Genomic DNA, 19061 nt, shown 5'->3' on the forward strand with positions numbered 1-19061 from the left:
GCGTTGATGTGTTTGTTTTGAAAAGCACTTTGCTGTTTAGCACTTGGAAAGTGTCTTCCAGAAAGTGATATCGAAAGGCAAACTAGCATGTCAATTAAGCAAAAGTCTTTTGCTATATACCTTGACTTTACTCTTTATCAGAAAGCTTGCTACCTGTCTGTTGTAGAATTCTACCTGTGTGTTCATTGTATGATAAATAATTTTCCAGTCGCAGTTTGGCAGAAGCATGCTCCGATGGGGATGTGAATGCTGTCCGGAAGCTGCTGGATGAAGGAAGAAGTGTAAATGAACATACAGAAGAAGGGGAGAGTCTCCTTTGCTTGGCCTGTTCAGCTGGGTATTATGAATTGGCACAAGTAAGTAGAAAATACACAATCACTTATGACTGAGACTTTATATACAGAGTGCTATATGCCTGAAACTCTTTGAAAGCCAAACATTTTAGTCCTTTTGATTAGAATGTATTTTGTACTCTAAAAGGAATATGATGTAAAATATAGTGCAGTTCACTTTACTGCATGCTCAACAGCCTTTCAGACAGTCTTCCACTAAATATGCTTTTTACAAGCCCTCAGTCTAAAGAGGAGGGGGTAACAAATAAGACATGCTACAACATAAATGATCTTGTTTGAAAATTACATCTTGTTTGTGTTCAAATGATCTGCCTGTAGCTTTCAGGCACATCACTCCAGACATAATCAAGCTGTGCTGCCAAATAGTCATTCTAAGATTCTGCCCCTAAAGGTGAATGCAAAGCACCAAAAAAAAAAAAAAAAAATTCATCTTACATTAATATTTTATGATGCATAATGACTCAGTCATTTCTAAACCTGGGACTTTTTTCTGGCTAATATATCAGCATTGTTGACTAAATTCTAATTCCAGCTCACTTCTGCATTACCTTCAAATTCTGTCTTCAGTTACACTTGTTCATCTCTATTGATGGCTGTTACTGGTGCTGATTCACAAGCCAGAAAGCACCTAGTTTGACTCGGTGATCCCAAGACGAGTTTATTGGGAGAAGCCTCTTTGCAAGTAAATTGAACAAATCTGTGCTGGAATCATTAACGCATAAATGTAGCACATCTCAATTGCAACAACCTCACTTTGAGTGGAACTACACTTTATCTGACGTATTTGAAAACGTTAATTATATGTTGCAGTCGTTGCTTATATTTTTGGTTTCAAGTATTGTAACATGCAAAAAATGTGGAAGAAAAACAGCGAAGTGCTCTACTTGGGCAGATGCAAGTAGCAGTCATGACTGGCTCTGGACAGATCCATATCTAGTTCTTTACCGAAGGTAGGATTGCTGTCATACGAAGCTTTTAAAAGGAGCAGGGAGGAAGAAAGGAAAATAGTTTTCAGGGTTGGTCTCTGTTACACATTTAGGTGGACGTAAGGCAGCTTATGTTGACCTAATTGTGTCAATGTCTACACTACATCCTTCCTCCCATCGTTGTAAGTGCCCTGCTACTGACATAATAACTCCAATGCCACAAGAGGCATAAGGCTTATGTCAGTGTAATTAGGGCTATGCAGTGTCTGTCTGCTCTCTTGTCAATTTTATGGTTCCCAGCATGAAATTGACAAGTATGTCCCTGCTCCCCTGGATGGCTGGGTAGCTGGACTTCGATCCCAGTTGGGAGCTAGGGCGAGAAGCCAGAGTGCATTTGGATCCCAATCTCAGCTGAGAGCCACCTGCCAGGAGCCAGGCAGTCTTGTGTATTTCAGGGCACCCTGAGCTGTGAAATTGACAAGGGTATCCAGCTCCCTTCTGGGGCGGGGGCTGAGAGAGCCCACTGCACACCCAGAAGCCTGCAGGGTAGCCAGACTTCTGGCAGGGAGCTGCCAGTGGAGCTGCCAGACCAGGCTCTCAGCTTCCCATGCTGCCCCTTTTAGGTCAGTGAAAGCATTCTTGCTGAGGATGTGCACCACCAACCCAAGGAGGGTAGTGTAGACATGTACTACCACAATAATTACTGCAGCGGCTGTTGGTTGACTTAGGTTTGTAGTATAGACATACCTGACTCCCCTCATAATTAAAGAAGCAAAACATAATTGTTAAAACTCATTTAAGTGAACTTCTGTTTGTTTGTTCAGGTACTACTAGCGATGCATGCAAATGTTGAAGATCGAGGGAATAAAGGAGACATAACTCCACTCATGGCAGCTGCCAGTGGAGGCTATGCAGACATTGTAAAACTGCTACTTGTTCACTGTGCCGATGTCAATGCCCAGTCTTCAACAGGTAAGTATGGAACAGCAACTGGATGAATTAACAAGATTAGCACATATCAATCAGTCCCAGCCTCCTACTTGCATGTTTTGAACTATTTGATATTTTTTAAGTACGTGGTGCTTTCATTTAATAGAAAATACAGTACAGATTACTTCAATTCAAAGGGTAAAGCAATAATAACTTGCATGGCACCAAACAGGAGCCATCATTGTTCAGCTGAAACTGGACACCTGTGTGAAAACAGATGGCTCTTCCTTAGTCCTTGATGTTAATTCTAATGCAAAGGCATTTTATCCACTGAAGACTCCTGTGAAGTAGGATCACCAGTAAAACAAATTGGAACAAATTAAGACTGAGATATATTTCAATATAATAATTCAGTAACTAATACTTGCCAGAACTGCAGTTTCCTTAAGATTTATGTTAAGGGGAAGCCCTTGCAAAAACACAGCTAACCATTTCCTCCATATATCAAGAAAGAAATTTTGATTGAACTGTTTAGTGCTTATGTGATATTTTTTAGCCCAAATTTCAATTTAACCCTTTGTTCAAACTTTGTAGTTCAAGCACTTGCCCTTTTTAAATGTATTTTATTCAGATCCCTGTTGGCAAGCTTAAAGTGAAATATGGTTTCAAAAGATGACTTTGAAATATAGACTCAAATTTTTATTTTTACAGTTAGATACTTACGGCTCTTTAATTTGGCTGGGTGAAAAAATGATCAATTTTGAAAAATGATCAAATACTGTTTCTGGAAACGAAAAGTTTAAGGAGGTTTTTGTGTAGTGCATTGTTCATTCCCTGTCCATAGCAAAAAAAACCCCTGAGTAGTGATCCCAAATACTTTTTTCTGCAAGAAGTTTTTGCATTTGTCAGTTTAGGGTAGTTTTGGAAGTTTTCTAATGTTCATGTCTTGTTTTTTGTTAATATGATAGGAAACTATTAAACTACTTTTGAAATGCGAAACACACTATTTTGCATGATAGAGAATTAACCAAACTTGAATTACAAGTAAAGCAAATGGCATTGCGGCAAATTATTTGATGGAAGACTGACAAGGGTGGTATAAACATTGCATTGTAGGATAAATAGAGGAAAGCCAATTTTAAATAAGCTTCAGGCATGCAGTTATTGCAGATCTGCAGAAGTGAAGGAAGGAGTTGCTATTATCTAGAAAAGTGATACTCAGCCTGAGGCTTTGAGTCGCAAGTGGCTCTTTAACGTGTCTCTTGTGGCTCTTTGAAGCACATGATGTTAAAACTTTCTGATTTAATTATTAACCAATCAGGATGCTTTTACCATGTTAACTAATTGAAGTATTATTTTATCAGCTACATCGGTCATTGTAGTAAATGAAACAATGAATTCACACTACTATGACTCTTTTGGGTAATGTTGATTGCTGATTTGGCTCCTGAACCGCTGAGGTCTGAGTATCACTGGTCTACCACTTTCAGGAGTCTGATTTGTCCTGCGTACGCCAAGTTTCACTTCACTTAAAAGATGCTTGCTTACAAAATCAGACATAAAAATACGAAAGTATCACAGCACACTTACTAAAAAATTGGTTACTTTCTGGTTTTAACCATGTAATTATATTCCAATTGTATTCCAATACAATTTATAAATATTGTACTTCCATTTCATTGTATGGTGTGTGTGTGTGTATATATATAGAACAGTATAAAAGTCATTGTCTGTATGAAATTTTAGTTAGTACTGACTTCACTAGTGTTTTTTCTGTAGCCTGTTGTAAAACTAGGCAACTATCTAGATGAGTTGATGTACCCCCTGGTAGACCTCTGTGTATCCACAGCCATATTGTGTAACACTAGTTGAGAACTAGTGGTCTAGAGCAGTGGTTCTGAAAGCCAGTCCACCGCTTGTTCAGGGAAAGCCCCGGGCAGGCCGAACCGGTTTGTTTACCTGCTGTGTCTGCAGATCGCAGCTGCGGGGCTCTTGCAGCCCCCATTGGCTTGGAGCAGTGAACCGTGGCCAGTGGGAGCCACGATTGGCCGAACCTGCGGAAGCGGCAGGTAAACAAACCAGTCCAGCCCACCAGGGGCTTTCCCTGAGCAAGCGGCGGACCGGCTTTGAGAACCACTGGTCTAGAGGAAGGAAGTAGTAGTAGATGATTCAGTGGCCCCTTGAGTAATTTATACCAGAATTGGAGAAAGGTGTTTATATCTGTAATTTGCTTGTCTGGTGCAAGAGTTCTGAAGAGGGAAAATGAGCTGTTTTGAAGAGCAGAAGTTGAATCTGTAGTCTGCTGAAATAACCAGAATGCTTTCCTAAAAATGAAACCTGGAAGTTTTCAAGGATACTGTAAGTCACTGGTAGAAACAGTGAGTTTGAGCAAGTAAACCAGGGCTTAACCCAAACCTCTGTTGAAGGTATTTTAGAAAAGTGGAATTTTGGGAGGTTAGGGAAGGTGAAAGAGTAATATTAAAAGTAAGAAACTTCATCTGGGCAGTAACTGAGAGATACTGCTAATAGACAAAATGTGGCCAATTTTTTAAACCAAATGATGCAGGGATACCAAGAGCATCCAGAAATATAGGAACCTTTCTTATTAGCACATTCTACACAGGAAGAATATGATGGGTTGGGGAAAAGACAGAAACAAATAATGAACGTGTGTGGTGAAAAATGCTGAGGGAAGTGTGAGCCAGTTGTGTCAGAATTTAACTGTATTGGCTGGGAGAGATTACCAGCATAATCTCAAATTACTGAAGGCAGAGGCCAAACAAAGAAGGAATGATATCATTTGAATGAGATGAAAGATAAAAGGGTCGTTGAGTGTGTCTAGGGCTACTAGAGCGGATAACATAGGCCATAGAAGGTTTAGGCTGATAAAAGGAGTCCTAGAACTAGGGCAGTGTTTCAGTAAAATAGTTATGTCTAATTGTTAATCTGTTTCTGAATCTTCTACCTCACCTGAAATCACAGGTGAGAGAAATGCAAAAGTCTGCTAGGTTGATTTATGGCAAGGATAGGCAACCTATGGCACATGTGCCAAAGGCGGCATGTGAGCTGATTTTCAGTGGCACTCACGCTGCCGGGGTCCTGGCCACCAGTCCAGGGGATTCTATATTTTAATTTAATTTTAAATGAAGCTTCTTAAGTGTTTTTAAAACCTTATTTACTTTACATACAATAGTTTAGTTATATATTATAAACTTATAGAAAGAGACCTTCTAAAAACGTTAAAATGTATTACTGGCGTGGGAAACCTTAAATTAGAGTGAATAAATGAAGACTAGGCACACCACTTCTGAAAGGTTGCTGACCCCAGATTTATGGTATAAATACTTAAGTAGATTAAAATTCTATATATTTAAAGTAGGTTTTGGTTTCATTTATTTACAGTTGGGGTTAGGTGAAAGAGGAAGGAGTTACTTACTGTATGTTCTTTTTATCTTCTCTTAGGGAACACAGCACTCACTTATGCCTGCGCTGGGGGATTCGTTGACATAGTGAAAGTGCTATTGAAAGCAGGTGCTAATATAGAAGATCATAATGAAAATGGACATACCCCCTTAATGGAAGCAGCCAGTGCAGGTCATGTTGAGGTTGCAAGAGTACTTCTGGAATATGGTGCAGGAATCAACACTCATTCCAATGAGTTCAAAGAAAGTGCACTTACATTAGCATGCTATAAAGGTATGGTATTTAAACCTTCATTTGTGAAGAAACTTTAGGTGGCTGTATTTTTTTGATGATCCTTGTATTACACACATAACATTGTTAGATTTTGTGCTTGGAATCTAACTAAAATTCCCAGACAGTCTTTTTGTTAAGGTTCAAAAAATACCATCAGGAACCTAATTTGGAAGTTTTCTAATGTTCATAGCTTCTTGGAAGTTTAAACTCCAAATTAGGAGTTTAAAGTAAGCTAAATGTGAAAGTCAGGAAATCTGGAGGAGTTTGCAGCTTGCTCATATTCAACATACCTCACCTACCCTCCTTCCAATGACATTGACACAGCATAAGAACTGTGTTTTGTTGTGGCCATCACTATTGCAACAAAAACTGCATCTTTCTAAACTCTGAATCTTGTTGCAAATGGTGTTCTATACACAAGCTGTCTTTCTCTCCTTTATAGAGAAAGTACCAACACCCCAGTTGTTGTGAATGTGATACTTAGGCATCTGCAGCCAATATGTGATAGAAGACAAGTAATAGTGCTTATCTGTAATGGTAGGGTCTCAAAACCATTTTAGGAGTCTTAATGACTTTGGGATAGTGGTTGGATGTTTTCAGTTGGATTATATGGCAAATCATGGAGCGGTGTTGCTTATTTGATACTATGTTAAGGGTACAAGTAAGATATCTCTGGAGCATAGCAGGAACATGGATTTGGAGATGATTAGGTTCTCCTAGTAACATGTTGGTTTGTAGGTCAGTAGATGAAGAATATGGGAGTATCTCCTGGCTCATGTTGAAAATCTAAGTATGGGGGAAAATAGTTGGGATTAAGGAGATTTGTGGCTTTACTGATAGAATTGAGGTTACATGTTCAAAGTTGAGGCTGGTTTTAGTCAGTTTTTAAAACACTAACTTCTCAAGTATTCTGCTATTTTAACACTGGTTTTTCTTTGATTTTTCGGAAAGTTTAGGAAAATACTTAAGTCAAATCTTACTACTTTGTACGTACATGTATTTAAAAAACAAAATGGGTGCAGCTGGGCTATTAATTCAAACTGTAGGAGACTCAGGAAACCTTTGCTGTTGGGTTCCTTTTTACTTGCTGGGAGATGTGGCAGATGAACACTGAATTTAATAATTTGATAACTCTATTTCTTTAACTGCTTTAAAAGCTGTACCCACTGTGCCAGTAGAGTATGTAAGTTCCTTGAATGAAAATGAACTCATGGCTCTCAGAACCAAAATTCTACCAAATCTCAGATATGGTAAATTCTTAAAAGAAAAGGAGTACTTGTGGCACCTTAGAGAGAAGTGAGCTGTAGCTCACGAAAGCTTATGCTCAAATAAATTGGTTAGTCTCTAAGGTGCCACAAGTACTCCTTTTCTTTTTGCGAATACAGGCTAATGGCTGTTACTCTGAAACCTGTAAATTCTTAGATTGTAATAATTAGTGTGAGACAGCTTGCATTCAGAGTCCATTGTGAAGTGAGATCCAGCCATGTAAGGACTGTGTGGATTCTCTGGTGATTGGTCATGGAACTTGAAGACCTTGTAAACATTTCCGTTTCTGTAATTGGATTTGTGTGATTTAAGAAGTTTATAAAATGTACAGATTCATGGTATTCCCCAATAAATATATATCCCACTCTCTGACACCAGAGATTCAATTTTAGGGCCCACCTTGAGATTTTCTCCCGGCAGAATATCCAGACATACTTCTCTGAAGTATCCAGTATTACTCTGGCAGACATCACCTTAAGACTCAGAACTTTTCCCTTTGGTCCACCACCTTGGGCCTCCTGGGCTCCATGGTCTTCTCCATTGAGACGTCTACAGTTATTCTCCTCATATCTCTTTTGAGCACACCAGATTTTATTCCCCGGTCAGACTACCTACTAGCTCCATTAGGGAAGCAGACCCTCATAGAGATCAAGAAAAACAGGAACGTAAGAAGTACATTGAGGAAGTGGAAGAAGGTGACTTGCCACAATATCCACTGGAAACCTCCTACCCTATCCCACTTTATTGTATACCACTCATTGAAAACTACAAGTCCTTTCAGGAGTTGCTAGGGAGAACAGAAAATATTCTGTATATTGTAGTGCAAGAGAAGGTACATGCGTTTTCCAATATCCATAATAGAAGCTCAATTTAAATGTACCCCAATTTAAATACCCCAACCTCAATTTAAATACCCCAAATTAAAAACCATTGTAAGAGGACCAAAAAAGTGCCACCATGGCTAAACAACAAAATAAAAGAAGCAGTGAGAGACACAAAGGCATCCTTTAAAAAGTGGAAGTTAAATCCTAGTGAGGAAAATAGAAAGGAGCATAAACTCGGGCAAATGAAGTGTAAAAATGTAATTAGGAAGGCCAAAAAAGCATAACAGGGTTCAAAAAGACAACTAGATAAGTTCATGGTGGATAGGTCCATCAATGGCTATTAGCCAGGATGGGCAGGAATGGTGTCCCTAGCCTCGGGTTTTGCCAGAAACTGGGAATGGGCCACGGGATAGATCAGTTGATGATTACCTATGTTCTGTTCATTCCCTCCAGGGCACCTGACATTGGCCACTGTCTGAAGACAGGATACTGGGCTAGATGGACCTTTGGTCTGACCATACATTTTTCTACCCACCCAGCTTCAGGTTCCATAGTAATGTTGTACCTGTTGTAGTATTCAGGAAAAATCTAAACTGTTGGGACTGTCTAGGTCCACTCTGAAAGACACAGAACCCCAAAGACTTCAATCTCCTTGGCAGAAAATCCTGTTCTTCAGCCTCACTGCAACTTTGTATAGCTGACTATCAGGCTTTATTTGCGTAGTATGATTATCTGAACTGGGACAAAGTGTCATCTTTTATTGACAAACTCCCATGGGAAGCAAAAACTGAGTTGAGATCTGTAGTATGAGAACTACCTGATGGCTAGAATCTCTCTTCAAGAAGCCTTGAACACCTGTGGCCATAGGCACTATCATGAGGAGAGATTCCCAAAGAAGTCCAAACTACTATTGGACATCTTCCCTTTGAAGAATCAGACCTTTTCAGCCCCTGTACAGATGAATTATGGTACTCCCTAAAGAATTCTAGAGCAGCGCTGACATCACTAAGTATCATTAAGGTACTAGGGCCAGTTAAGACAGAGAATTTCCCCCTGTCAACAATAGAGGCCTACTGCCTTTGTTTCCAAGTCAGTTTCTTAGAGCTTGTCTACATTGGCAGTTTACAGCTCTGTAATTTTCTTGCTCAGGGGTGTAAAAAAACACACCCCAAGCGCTGCAAGTTTCAGTGCTGTAAAGTGTCAGTGTAGACCTATAGTTAGTTAATAACGTTGCTAGTGAAGACGTGCCCTTAGGCTCATGTCACCCACCAGACAGCCCCCTCCTCTTCTGCTACCTACCCACCCACCCTGCATCACCATCCAATCAACAAGTCTGACTTTCGAGTCAAGAGCCATGTACCTGTTCCACCACAGCTTCCTTGTTCTCATCCCTATTTTTGGTTGCCACCTTCCCCATTTTTCTCAGGCATAGACTTGGATTACTTCAGACCAGTGGGTATTTGAGATTACAATTTCAGTCCTCTGTCCCAGCTGATCTGCCTTCTATATCCCTATTTGGGGGACCCATCTCCTGAGAAACAACTGAAGGAAGAAGGTAGATTCTTTACTTCAGCTAAGAGCCATTAGAAATAGTAATCCATGAATTCAAAGTTTCTATTCTTGCTATTTTCTTATTTCCAGAAGAGGGGAAAGCACCTAAGGTGACTAAAGAAATTCATACACTTGAATTTCATTCATTCAAATTCACAATGGTGAGCTAGCTTCCATCATTCTGTCTGGAGAAGCTCAGGATTGACTTGCGGCTCTTGGCCTTCAGGATGCTTATTGCTATTCATCTGGTCCTCAGAAAATATCTTCAGATCACAGTAGGATATGACCTCTATTAGTTCAGGGCCTGTCTGTAGCCCTAAAAGTATTCACAAAATGTCTGGCAGTGGTGGCAGCCAATCTAACATAAGGAATGCCTGTTTACCTCTGCTTGGATAACTGGCTTCGGAGAGGGAAATCCCCCAGGGATTATCCAATGGCCTTTCCAGGGACCTCAACCTGTTGCACTCTCCAGGACTTGAGGTGAAATAAAAGTAGTTATCTGTCACTCCTACTCAGTCCATAGAACTTATAGGGACCTTTTATATTCCAAGCTGATGAAAGCATAGCTCTCTCTGAACAGGTTTCAGCCCACAGCATCCCTGATCTGCAATAACAGCAAGAAATGTAGGCCATATGATGATGTTCACTTAAGTGTGACATCTCTTGCCAGACTTCACTTGTGCCCTCTCCAAGGATGCCTGAGATCTGTTTACGAATTTACCAAACACTATATGGATACTTACCTCAAGATCCCAAATCCCTTTTTATCTTCCCTGGACTAGAGGCAAATCCAGAGATTGTGTGCAAAGTGGTGTCATTCTGAACACCCCACCTCCCACAGCAACACACTCTACATAAGCCTCTGTGGCTAGTGGAGAGGAACCCAAACAAGCTACAGACTCATTTCTGATCTAGTTAAGAGTCCTCACTACATATAAAAGTGCTGAAACTCAATGTAATTTGTCTAATCTGCAGCGAATTTGTACTACTTCTGAAAGGAATCACAGTGCAGATCCTGACAGACACCAACCACCTCCTCAGTGTATTATGTCAACAAACAAGATGACATGCTCTGGTTTTCCATCAACAAACATGACAAATGCCCTCTCTTCTGGCCCGGAGCAAGTACCAGACCAGTGTTCCTCCATGATGGTTTCCTCATTCTTTGGCCTCAATGTCTTTATGCATTTTCTTCTGTTCCCCTGATGCCAAGAGTCATAAGGAACATCAGGCAGGATGTAACCATAGTGATGCATACAGCCCCTTATTAGGCAAGACAGTATTGACTCAAATTTCTGCTGCCTCTGTCCACAACAGCCATTGTAGGGGGCAAATTCTACCCCCAGTACCCATATTTCTGTATTTGTCTGCTTGGAAGTTGGCTAGTTGAATGCATCAGACAAGGATTGTTCCACAGAAATCCTAATACAGAGCAGGATCAAAATCAGTATATACATCAAAGTGGAAGAGATTTCCATCTGTTGATTCCTAATACGGTTTCAATCCATTGAAAGTTTCTATCCCCAACATTTGGGTTGTCCTCCAGCTCAAGCTATCAGGTCTCACGATCAGCTCTATCAAGGTTCATTTTGCTGCTGTTTCAGAAAACCACTCTCCTATTCAAACGTATAACTGTTCTCATATTCCACTGTTTCAAAATTTCTAAAAGGACTGGTTCAGGCCTATTCCCTGCATTCGGGAGCCTATCCCACTATGGGACCTTAATGTAGTTTTGATGGGTCTTGGAAGCCCCTTTTGCATGCTTATCTAAGTGCTCCCTCCACCATCTCGCCCTTAAAACAGCCTTTCTGGTAGCTATCATCTGAGCCAGGTGGGCTTGTGAGGACCAAGCACTAATGGCATATACTCCGTGTATGGTATTCCATGGGGATAAAATTTCTTTGAAAAATGTGTGGTGTCTGACTTTCACTTAAACCGAACCATCTGTTCCCTAGCTTTCTTCCCCAAACCTCACTCAAACTTGGTGGAAGCCAAACTGCACACCTTAGATGTTTCCCAGGCCCTTCTTCATTACCTAGATAGAACAAAGTCATTTAGAAAATCACCTGTTTGTTCATGGCACTTGGAAAAACACTTTAAGGCTGTTAGCTTCCCAGGGTTTTGCGGCATCTTGCTACCACTTCCCCTTAGTGTGAGGAAGCCTTGCCTGCGTACTACTTGTCAGCTCCCTGACTCCATTAGCCATGAGCAACATAAGTACTCCCCTCTTAGTCCATGCAGGCTCCACTTTTCCTCTGTAGGTTAGTGATAGCCATACTCCAAGCCCCCTGAGTATCTCTCTGAAGTATCCATCAACCTCATTCACCGGACACTCAGAATTCGAGATTCACTGTTCCCAAAGGAATAGTACCCCCAACTTACCAGTTAGACCTTGGATGACTGCACCGTTTAAGACATAGCACTTAGACATGTTTATAGTGAAAACAAGTAAAAGCTTATTTAACAAAGTATAGATAATTGAGAAGCAGCAAGTGGAAGTTTTAGAAACTAATGATTACATGTAAAATAGAACACACATTCTAGAACAGTGGTTCTCAAACTTTAGTATTGGTGACCCCTTTCACATAGCAAGCCTCTGTGTGCAACCCCCACTTATAAATTAAAAACACTTTTTTACATATTTAACACCATTATAAATGCTGGAGGCAAAGCAGGGTTTGGGGTGGAGGCTGACCGTTTGCGACCCCTCATGTAATAACCTTGTGACCTCCTGAGGGGTCCTGACCCTCAGTTTGAGAAGCCCTGTTCTAGAACTAGACATGATTAACAAGATAGTTTTCTGTCTAATGAAGTTTAGTTCACCCAAGTCTTTGCAGCATTTTCCAACCGGGTTGGCTTTGACAATCCTTTCATAAGTTAGGCTCTTTACTTGTAAACAAGATACCCCTGGCACTTTGTTTTCCTGCAGTTTTGCTCTCATGTGATTTCTCAATCTCCATGAGCTTCAGCCTTAGTAATGCAAATAGGCCTACGCTGGGAAGTGGACAGTATACATATGACTAGCCAGAGAGAAAGACATGTCTCTTCCCTCTGACCTGACAGGAGCAGGTTTATCATCTTCAGACGATCTGCCTTAACTCATACATTAAGAACTTAATTTTCAGAAGAAATATTTAAGTCCTTGAACATTATGTCTTCATGAATTTCAAGATGATAATGCTGACTAGTGGGCTACTGGCATGTGAGGTCTCTACCAAGAGCCATGTTTTGGTAAACTTAATATGCATATGTTTGGCCCAAGGCATCCCTGTAAAACTCTATGCCCCCCTGTACCCTCTGCCAGTTGGCACAAAAACGTTCTTGGGTCACAAGGGCCAACCCATCTCTTCTCAGATGTGCAGGTTGGTTACCCCATGCATTAAAGTCTCCTACCAGTTATCAAGTCTACCTCTCCTTTCAGGAATCAGGACACACTCAGCTGGAGCTCAAGCAGTCTCTTCAGGTTGCTTAATGATATTCCTTACTGACATCTGCAGAGCAGCTACATGGAGTTTAGTTTATACTTTTACAATATGTTTTACCCTGGATTTGGCTTCTAGATCAGATGCCAAATTTGAGACACACATTCTTTAGTCCTAATTTAGATAAACATAGGACTCCATGGATTCTCTCATAGTGCTCATGGAATCGCTAGTGAGTCATCACAAGTGAAATCTACATGGACAAAGACTCAAAGAGAAAGGTTACTTATGTTGTAACTGTGGATCTTCTAAATGTTTTGTACCTCTGGATCTCATGACCTGCCCTCTGTCCCAGCCCTATTTGGAGTCCAACTCTGCTGGGATTCTGAATTATCAAGAGAGTTGATCAGGACCATTCTTCCCAATGTGCCCTCAGATGTAGGAGGTGCACAAGCACAGGCAGAGCACAGACACGGCCTGAATGGATGTTGCTGGTCATAAGATATGGCTCTTGTGCACATGAGGCACATGCACACCATATGTGGCATCCAATAGCCACTGTTACTGTAGTTTTTACTTTTTCTGAAGTCCAAGTCTACTTAACTTTTTTAATACATTGGATGATATAAAAATTCTGTGAAGGGAAAAGTAAAATTAGAGACTTCATTAAAAGTTGAAAGCTTTTTGGGAGAAGTGGCTACGTGACCTAACAGTGATATTATGGTGGTAACTCTCAGGCCAGGACTTTCAGAAACTGTATAAATTGAGATTGTCCATATTTAACCTCCTAAATAAGCAGCCTGATTTTCATACTTCCCAACATCCAGCAACTCCTGTTGACTTAAGTGGGATGAGTACAGCACTTTGGAAGTTCAGGCACCTAAATAAGTTGTACTGACTTTTAAAATCTTGGGCTTAATTTTCTGTTCCAACAATTTCTTTTTTTCAGTTTGCAAGTTTCACAGACACTTAACTCCTTAAACTCAAGGTCTCACAGTCATTATCTTAGCAGAAACCTTCATGCAACTCCTGAAAATTGAAATGTTTGTATTAAACTCCAAAAATTTCCTCCCAAATTGAATTTTAAGAGGTTATGTGCACCATTGAGGATTTGATAAAACTAAAAATTTTAGACCATCTATATTTGAGAATCTTTTACAAAATTAGATTTATCAAAGGTTTTCAAAGTTACAAGTTCCATAACTCTGTATTAGGCTATTAGGACATACTTTCCAAAACACTTTTCTCTCACCTAAGAAAAATCATAATACACTTCAGGTAAAGATTTCAGCTGCCTTTCTTCTTAAAGTTGAGGAGTGTGTGTTGATATCTCTTAGAAACTTTTTCTTAATTGTGGGCTGTTGTGGTTTCTTAAGTATATCCCCCTACATTTTTGTGTCAGGGTAATGAACAATATTTAATGGTAGTTGGACAGATTGAATAAGAACTTAAATTCAGATACCAGGTTTTTTAAAATGGTAGATTACAATAGTATGAAATGCTGCATGATAAAGCACTCTTAGCCCTGGAATATCTAAAGGATAATATCCTCAGCACTTCCTATAATTTAGTAAAACTTGTGTAGGAAAGAATGATATAATACACTCTGGGCTGGGTGATCATTCCCACATCAACCACAGACTTCCTGTGTGATCATGTTGGGAAATCACTTAACCTACCTTCTACTCCTCTCCTGTAACATAGGAAAAACATGCCTTGCCTTGCCTGCATGCTGAGAGGATAAAATCCATCAGTAAATTAGGCATCCAGATACTAGAGTGAACTTTGTGCAAGTACCTAAATAGACTTGTTTTTGCATGGAAGAAAAATGTAAAAGCTCCATAGATGAAAGTGAAATAAAACTAATTTGAGTGAGACTGAACAAAGCTTTTAAGAACAGTTGTGGCAACTCTACAGGTTTTTTAGATTGAAGCTCTTACAGTTCAGCAATCTGCTCTTTTTAGACAATGCATAAAAATACTCCTGTGAAAGTTATTGCAGTAAAAACTTCAAGATAGGTTTATAATTTCATACTGTTCTTCTCTGGAAGGTTTTTTACCTTCCAGATGGATTTTTTTTTCTCCTTTCAGCTTTTTTTTGGCCAATCCACGCAATACTTAAGCTATGTGGGCAATTAGAGCATAAATGCTATTTTGTTTATAGTTTGAAGTCTCAAGACAGGATTTTTATAGAATTTTTTTTACCTAATCCATGTTAAATAAAACCTTATCAACTTTGCATAGCCAGAAAATAAAATCTTCCAGGTAAGACCACTGTTATAAGTTGAATGTCCATCTTGTGTTTTGCCACAATAGCAATGTATTTGCACATTACAGTTGGATAGGCTTGTAAAAGCAAACTACAAAAACTTAAATTACAATATTTTGACTAAGCCCTTTCTTAATGTTTGTAACAAATTGTTTTGTTTTTGTGTTTGAAGGCCATTTAGATATGGTTCGTTTTCTGCTTGAAGCTGGAGCTGATCAAGAACATAAAACAGATGAGATGCACACAGCCCTAATGGAGGCCTGCATGGTAAATAGCATTTGGTGAATCAATTTTGTTTGGGGTGAGAGGCATAAAAGGGGTTGGTAGAACAAAGCAAGCCTTTTTTGGTTAATGAGATTTTTTTTAATCCACTGATCTGGAAAAAAATACTAATTTTTTTTTTAGGGATGTCTTGCTAAGAATACCTTTTTAAAGTGGTTTGTCAAAAGGCAGCCTGGCTCTTAGATTTAGTTCTCTGTGTGGAAAAAATAGTTCTTTTGTTATATTGAGTTTGCCCTACAATGTGCTTTTTGGTGCAACCGTCCATTAGTGGCTTTCAAAGTGTGAGGCATGCCCCTGCGGGGGGGACATGGAGGGGTGGCAAAGTGGGGCTGCAGCAGTGGGGAGGGCACACAAGGAGTCCCCAGTGGTCAAGGGCCGGGGGGAGGGGGGCGGGCGGAGTGTAGGAGGAAGGAATGCATACCAGCCCCACAGCAGCCAGCTTGTCTACCCACCTTCCTTTTTTGACCATTGGGACTCCCCTTCATGCTCTCCTGACCTGGACACCTGGCTGGCTGCAGCTCCTTGTATTTTAAATGCTCCAGAGCCTGTGGGAATGAGAGGCTGTGGACCTGGGAGAGAGGGAGAGTGAGGAGCCCTGAGGAGCCTTGTTTCACTCCAAGCTGCTATAGGCTCCTTCAGTGATGGAGGCAGCCATCCTGCTGCTGTCCCAGATGTGAGCCACCCAGCACCCTTGATAAGTCACTTCCTGCTCTGGATGGGAGCTGTTGTGACTCACATGGGGAAAGGAAAGTAAAGCCTCCCCACCCCAAAAAGGGACCTCTTTAGAGAGAATCACTGCAGTTTGGTTTTCAGGATGCAGTGTCCTCATTAAGGCTACATTTTAGTCACAGGTATTTTTAGTAAAAGTCATGGAAGGGTCATGGGCAGTCAACTAAAATTCACAGCCCATGACGTGTCCATGACTTGTGCTATACCCCTGATTAAATCTTGGGAGTGCCATGGGTGTTCAAGTGGGGGGCGACTCGGATGGCGCCACGGATGCTCGGGGGCATGTGCTTGACGGTCCAGGACCCCCACGGGTGTTGGAGGGGGCGGGTGCTTGGGGATTGGGGTGGCAGCCCAGGACCCCCGCTGGTGCTGGGGTCAGGATTGGTGGGACTGGCAGCTCCCTACCTGGCTTCTCAGAAACGGTGATATGTCCCTCCCTAAGCTCCTAGCTCCACGAACTGCCTCCCCCCACAGCTCCCATTTGCTGGGAACTGCAGCCATGTTGCCTTTTCCAGGGAGGCGCCCGCCCCCCCCCCCAAGGTAAGCACCACTCAGAGCCCTCACCCCCTCCCACACCCAAACTTATCCTGCGGTGAGCAGTGTCCCAAGACTGCCCCAGCCGCAGCTGGCGCGACTGGCCTAGGGACTGCCTGAGCTGCTTGCCAGTTGCACCGGCCACTGCAGAAGTCATGGAGGTCACAGAACTGCAGCCTTAGTTGTCATCTGGTAAGACGAGGTGCCAGAGTGACAACTGGCTGATGGAGAAGATTCACAAAAGGAATATAAGAATGGAAATATTGGTCAATATTTAAATATCCGGATATTGCTAAACCAAACTTTACATTTTTATTTTATGGTGTGACTGTCACAAGTTTTGATAAATTGGATGTATCCTCATTTGTCAGACAAGTGCTATCAAATCCAAATAGAGGGTGTTTTTCACTTAGTTTCTTCTGGTGTGCAGACAGGCTTCCTTAGTTATCTTGCCTCTGCTGAGACAGTCTTTCCAGGCATTGTTGAAGCTCTGGATCTAACATAGAACAGAAGAGGACAAAGGAAACTTCTTTCTAGTAATACCTAGGAAGTGCTAATAATAGCACCCCATTCTGCCAGTTCTGGCCCCATTTCCACTGTGGTCTTACTTGAAGCTGCAGCCACCAGATCCAACTAAGAGTAGGAGCAATTCTGAACCAGGTGAACACTCTTCTTCCACTGCCCTTTGTGGTCTTTGGATATCCACAGCTCTTCCCAAGTTTCCCCTTTTTCCCAAAACCCCCTTTAAAGAAACTTCTAGGAGGGCCTAGACTCAACTGTGAGCTTACAAAACATTATGCTGAAGGTAAGTCTTCGCCTACTCTGTCACAATAAGGGATTCCATTAATCAGGAGCCCTATAGCCTGGATGGATCAGGCCTTTGCAGCCTCCCTGGTCTCACTAACAAATTACCTTTTGCCTTCTGTCACAGAGTCACAAAGTCTAGCCTATGCCCCTGCCTGTAACCAGTCTCCTGGGAGCGATCTCTTTAATGTGACAGGCCCCAAGGACCCACTTAGTTCCATGGGCAGACCTATGGCCTTCAAGATTGGGCCTTTGGCATCAGCAGTCCCTGTCTCTCTCTGTGACTCCTTCCAGTGAATCCAGTCATGCCAGACTTGCTGGAAGCTTGTATTGTACCCCTTCAGGGCACACTGCTCTGAATATTTACAGTGACACAGGCAACCTTTTCAAAACAAGGTAACAATTTGTTAGTCACGTGGCCTACAGTATCTGAAAGTCCTTATGTTATCAGTGAGAGGCAGAAGCTAAGCCATAGTCCATCCCAGTCAAACCAATGCCATGATGAGCCAGCCAAGCTGTGGTGGACTCCCGCTCGACTCCATCTCTTGTCTTTTTGTCCACCCAGGTGAGCTCCTGAGTCCCTTCAAAGAGCTGTCCTTCTCCGCATCACCTGACACCTTTTCCTCTTTGTTCTCAATCTCAGTTCACACATCTCATTGGCCAGGGTTTCCTCCTGATAGGCGTGGATTGTTCAGTCATTAAGGTGTCTGTCTTCATGGATCCTCTGTTGATTTGGATCACTTAAACCTGTTCCTTAATGGTGCGGACAGCTAGGTGAGACACCTGTGTCATGTTCTACCTTGAGCAGACTTAATCCTTCCCCCCCCACTGGGTAACCACGCAAGGTGTGGGAGGAAACTGAGGCGCACACATGCATCGTAAAAATATTTTTACAAATTCCCACTTTGTCACACCTTCCTTTCAAGAAAACTTACTCAGAGCTCCATGTACACAGCAAGCACACTCCTTGGACCCTTTCCTACTCTTAGAGGTGGAGAGGAACATCATCCTTTCCTTCCTCCTATATGGTGTCTTCTGAAAAAGGTGAGCTAGAATTTGATTGACTTGCTCACTGTGTCCTGGGTTTCTTTTTCCTTTCACTTTCTTATTCCTCCAAAAACCCTCAGGGTCATTTTGGAGCAGTGAAGTTAATTGGGCTCCTATCTAACAAAAACCTTAATCTCTCTGGAGGAACAGAAATCAGAATGAGAACAAGTGCCTTATTTTCTTCTAGGGCTGAACCTCAGTGCTGATTCTGCCTATCCACTGCTGTATAGCAGATATTATGTAAAGTGGATCATGTCCTCATCTGATTCAGTGTCTTCACGATCCACTCCTGGGAGAATTTTGTGCCACTGTGTGCGCGCATAATTGAGTTGCGCATATTTTTAATTTTTTGCACAGAAAAAAGCTTCTGCTGGACAGTTGCTGCAGTTCCACCTTTTGCTCACCAGAGGGCACTGTGGCACTAGAACA

General features: G+C 41.5%; 1 protein-coding gene across 13 annotated transcripts in view; it reads left to right on the forward strand.

Annotated features, from left to right (window-relative positions):
• Positions 1 to 19061, forward strand: part of LOC311524906 (ankyrin repeat and KH domain-containing protein 1) — a gene marked incomplete at its 3' end in the record, with an annotated part of 207119 nt that overhangs the window by 92634 nt on the left and 95424 nt on the right. For all 13 annotated transcript variants that reach the window (XM_084636537.1, XM_084636533.1, XM_084636541.1 and 10 more), the window contains exons 4-7: positions 209 to 356; positions 2104 to 2251; positions 5672 to 5905; positions 15409 to 15503. In XM_084636537.1, the coding sequence (XP_084492663.1) occupies positions 209 to 356; positions 2104 to 2251; positions 5672 to 5905; positions 15409 to 15503 (625 nt within the window). The remainder of the gene's footprint in view (positions 1 to 208; positions 357 to 2103; positions 2252 to 5671; positions 5906 to 15408; positions 15504 to 19061) is intronic.

This window comes from Lepidochelys olivacea (genome assembly GCF_965140295.1).
Source record: "Lepidochelys olivacea isolate rLepOli2 genome assembly, chromosome: 8".
In the NCBI taxonomy this organism is placed as follows: domain Eukaryota; kingdom Metazoa; phylum Chordata; order Testudines; family Cheloniidae; genus Lepidochelys; species Lepidochelys olivacea.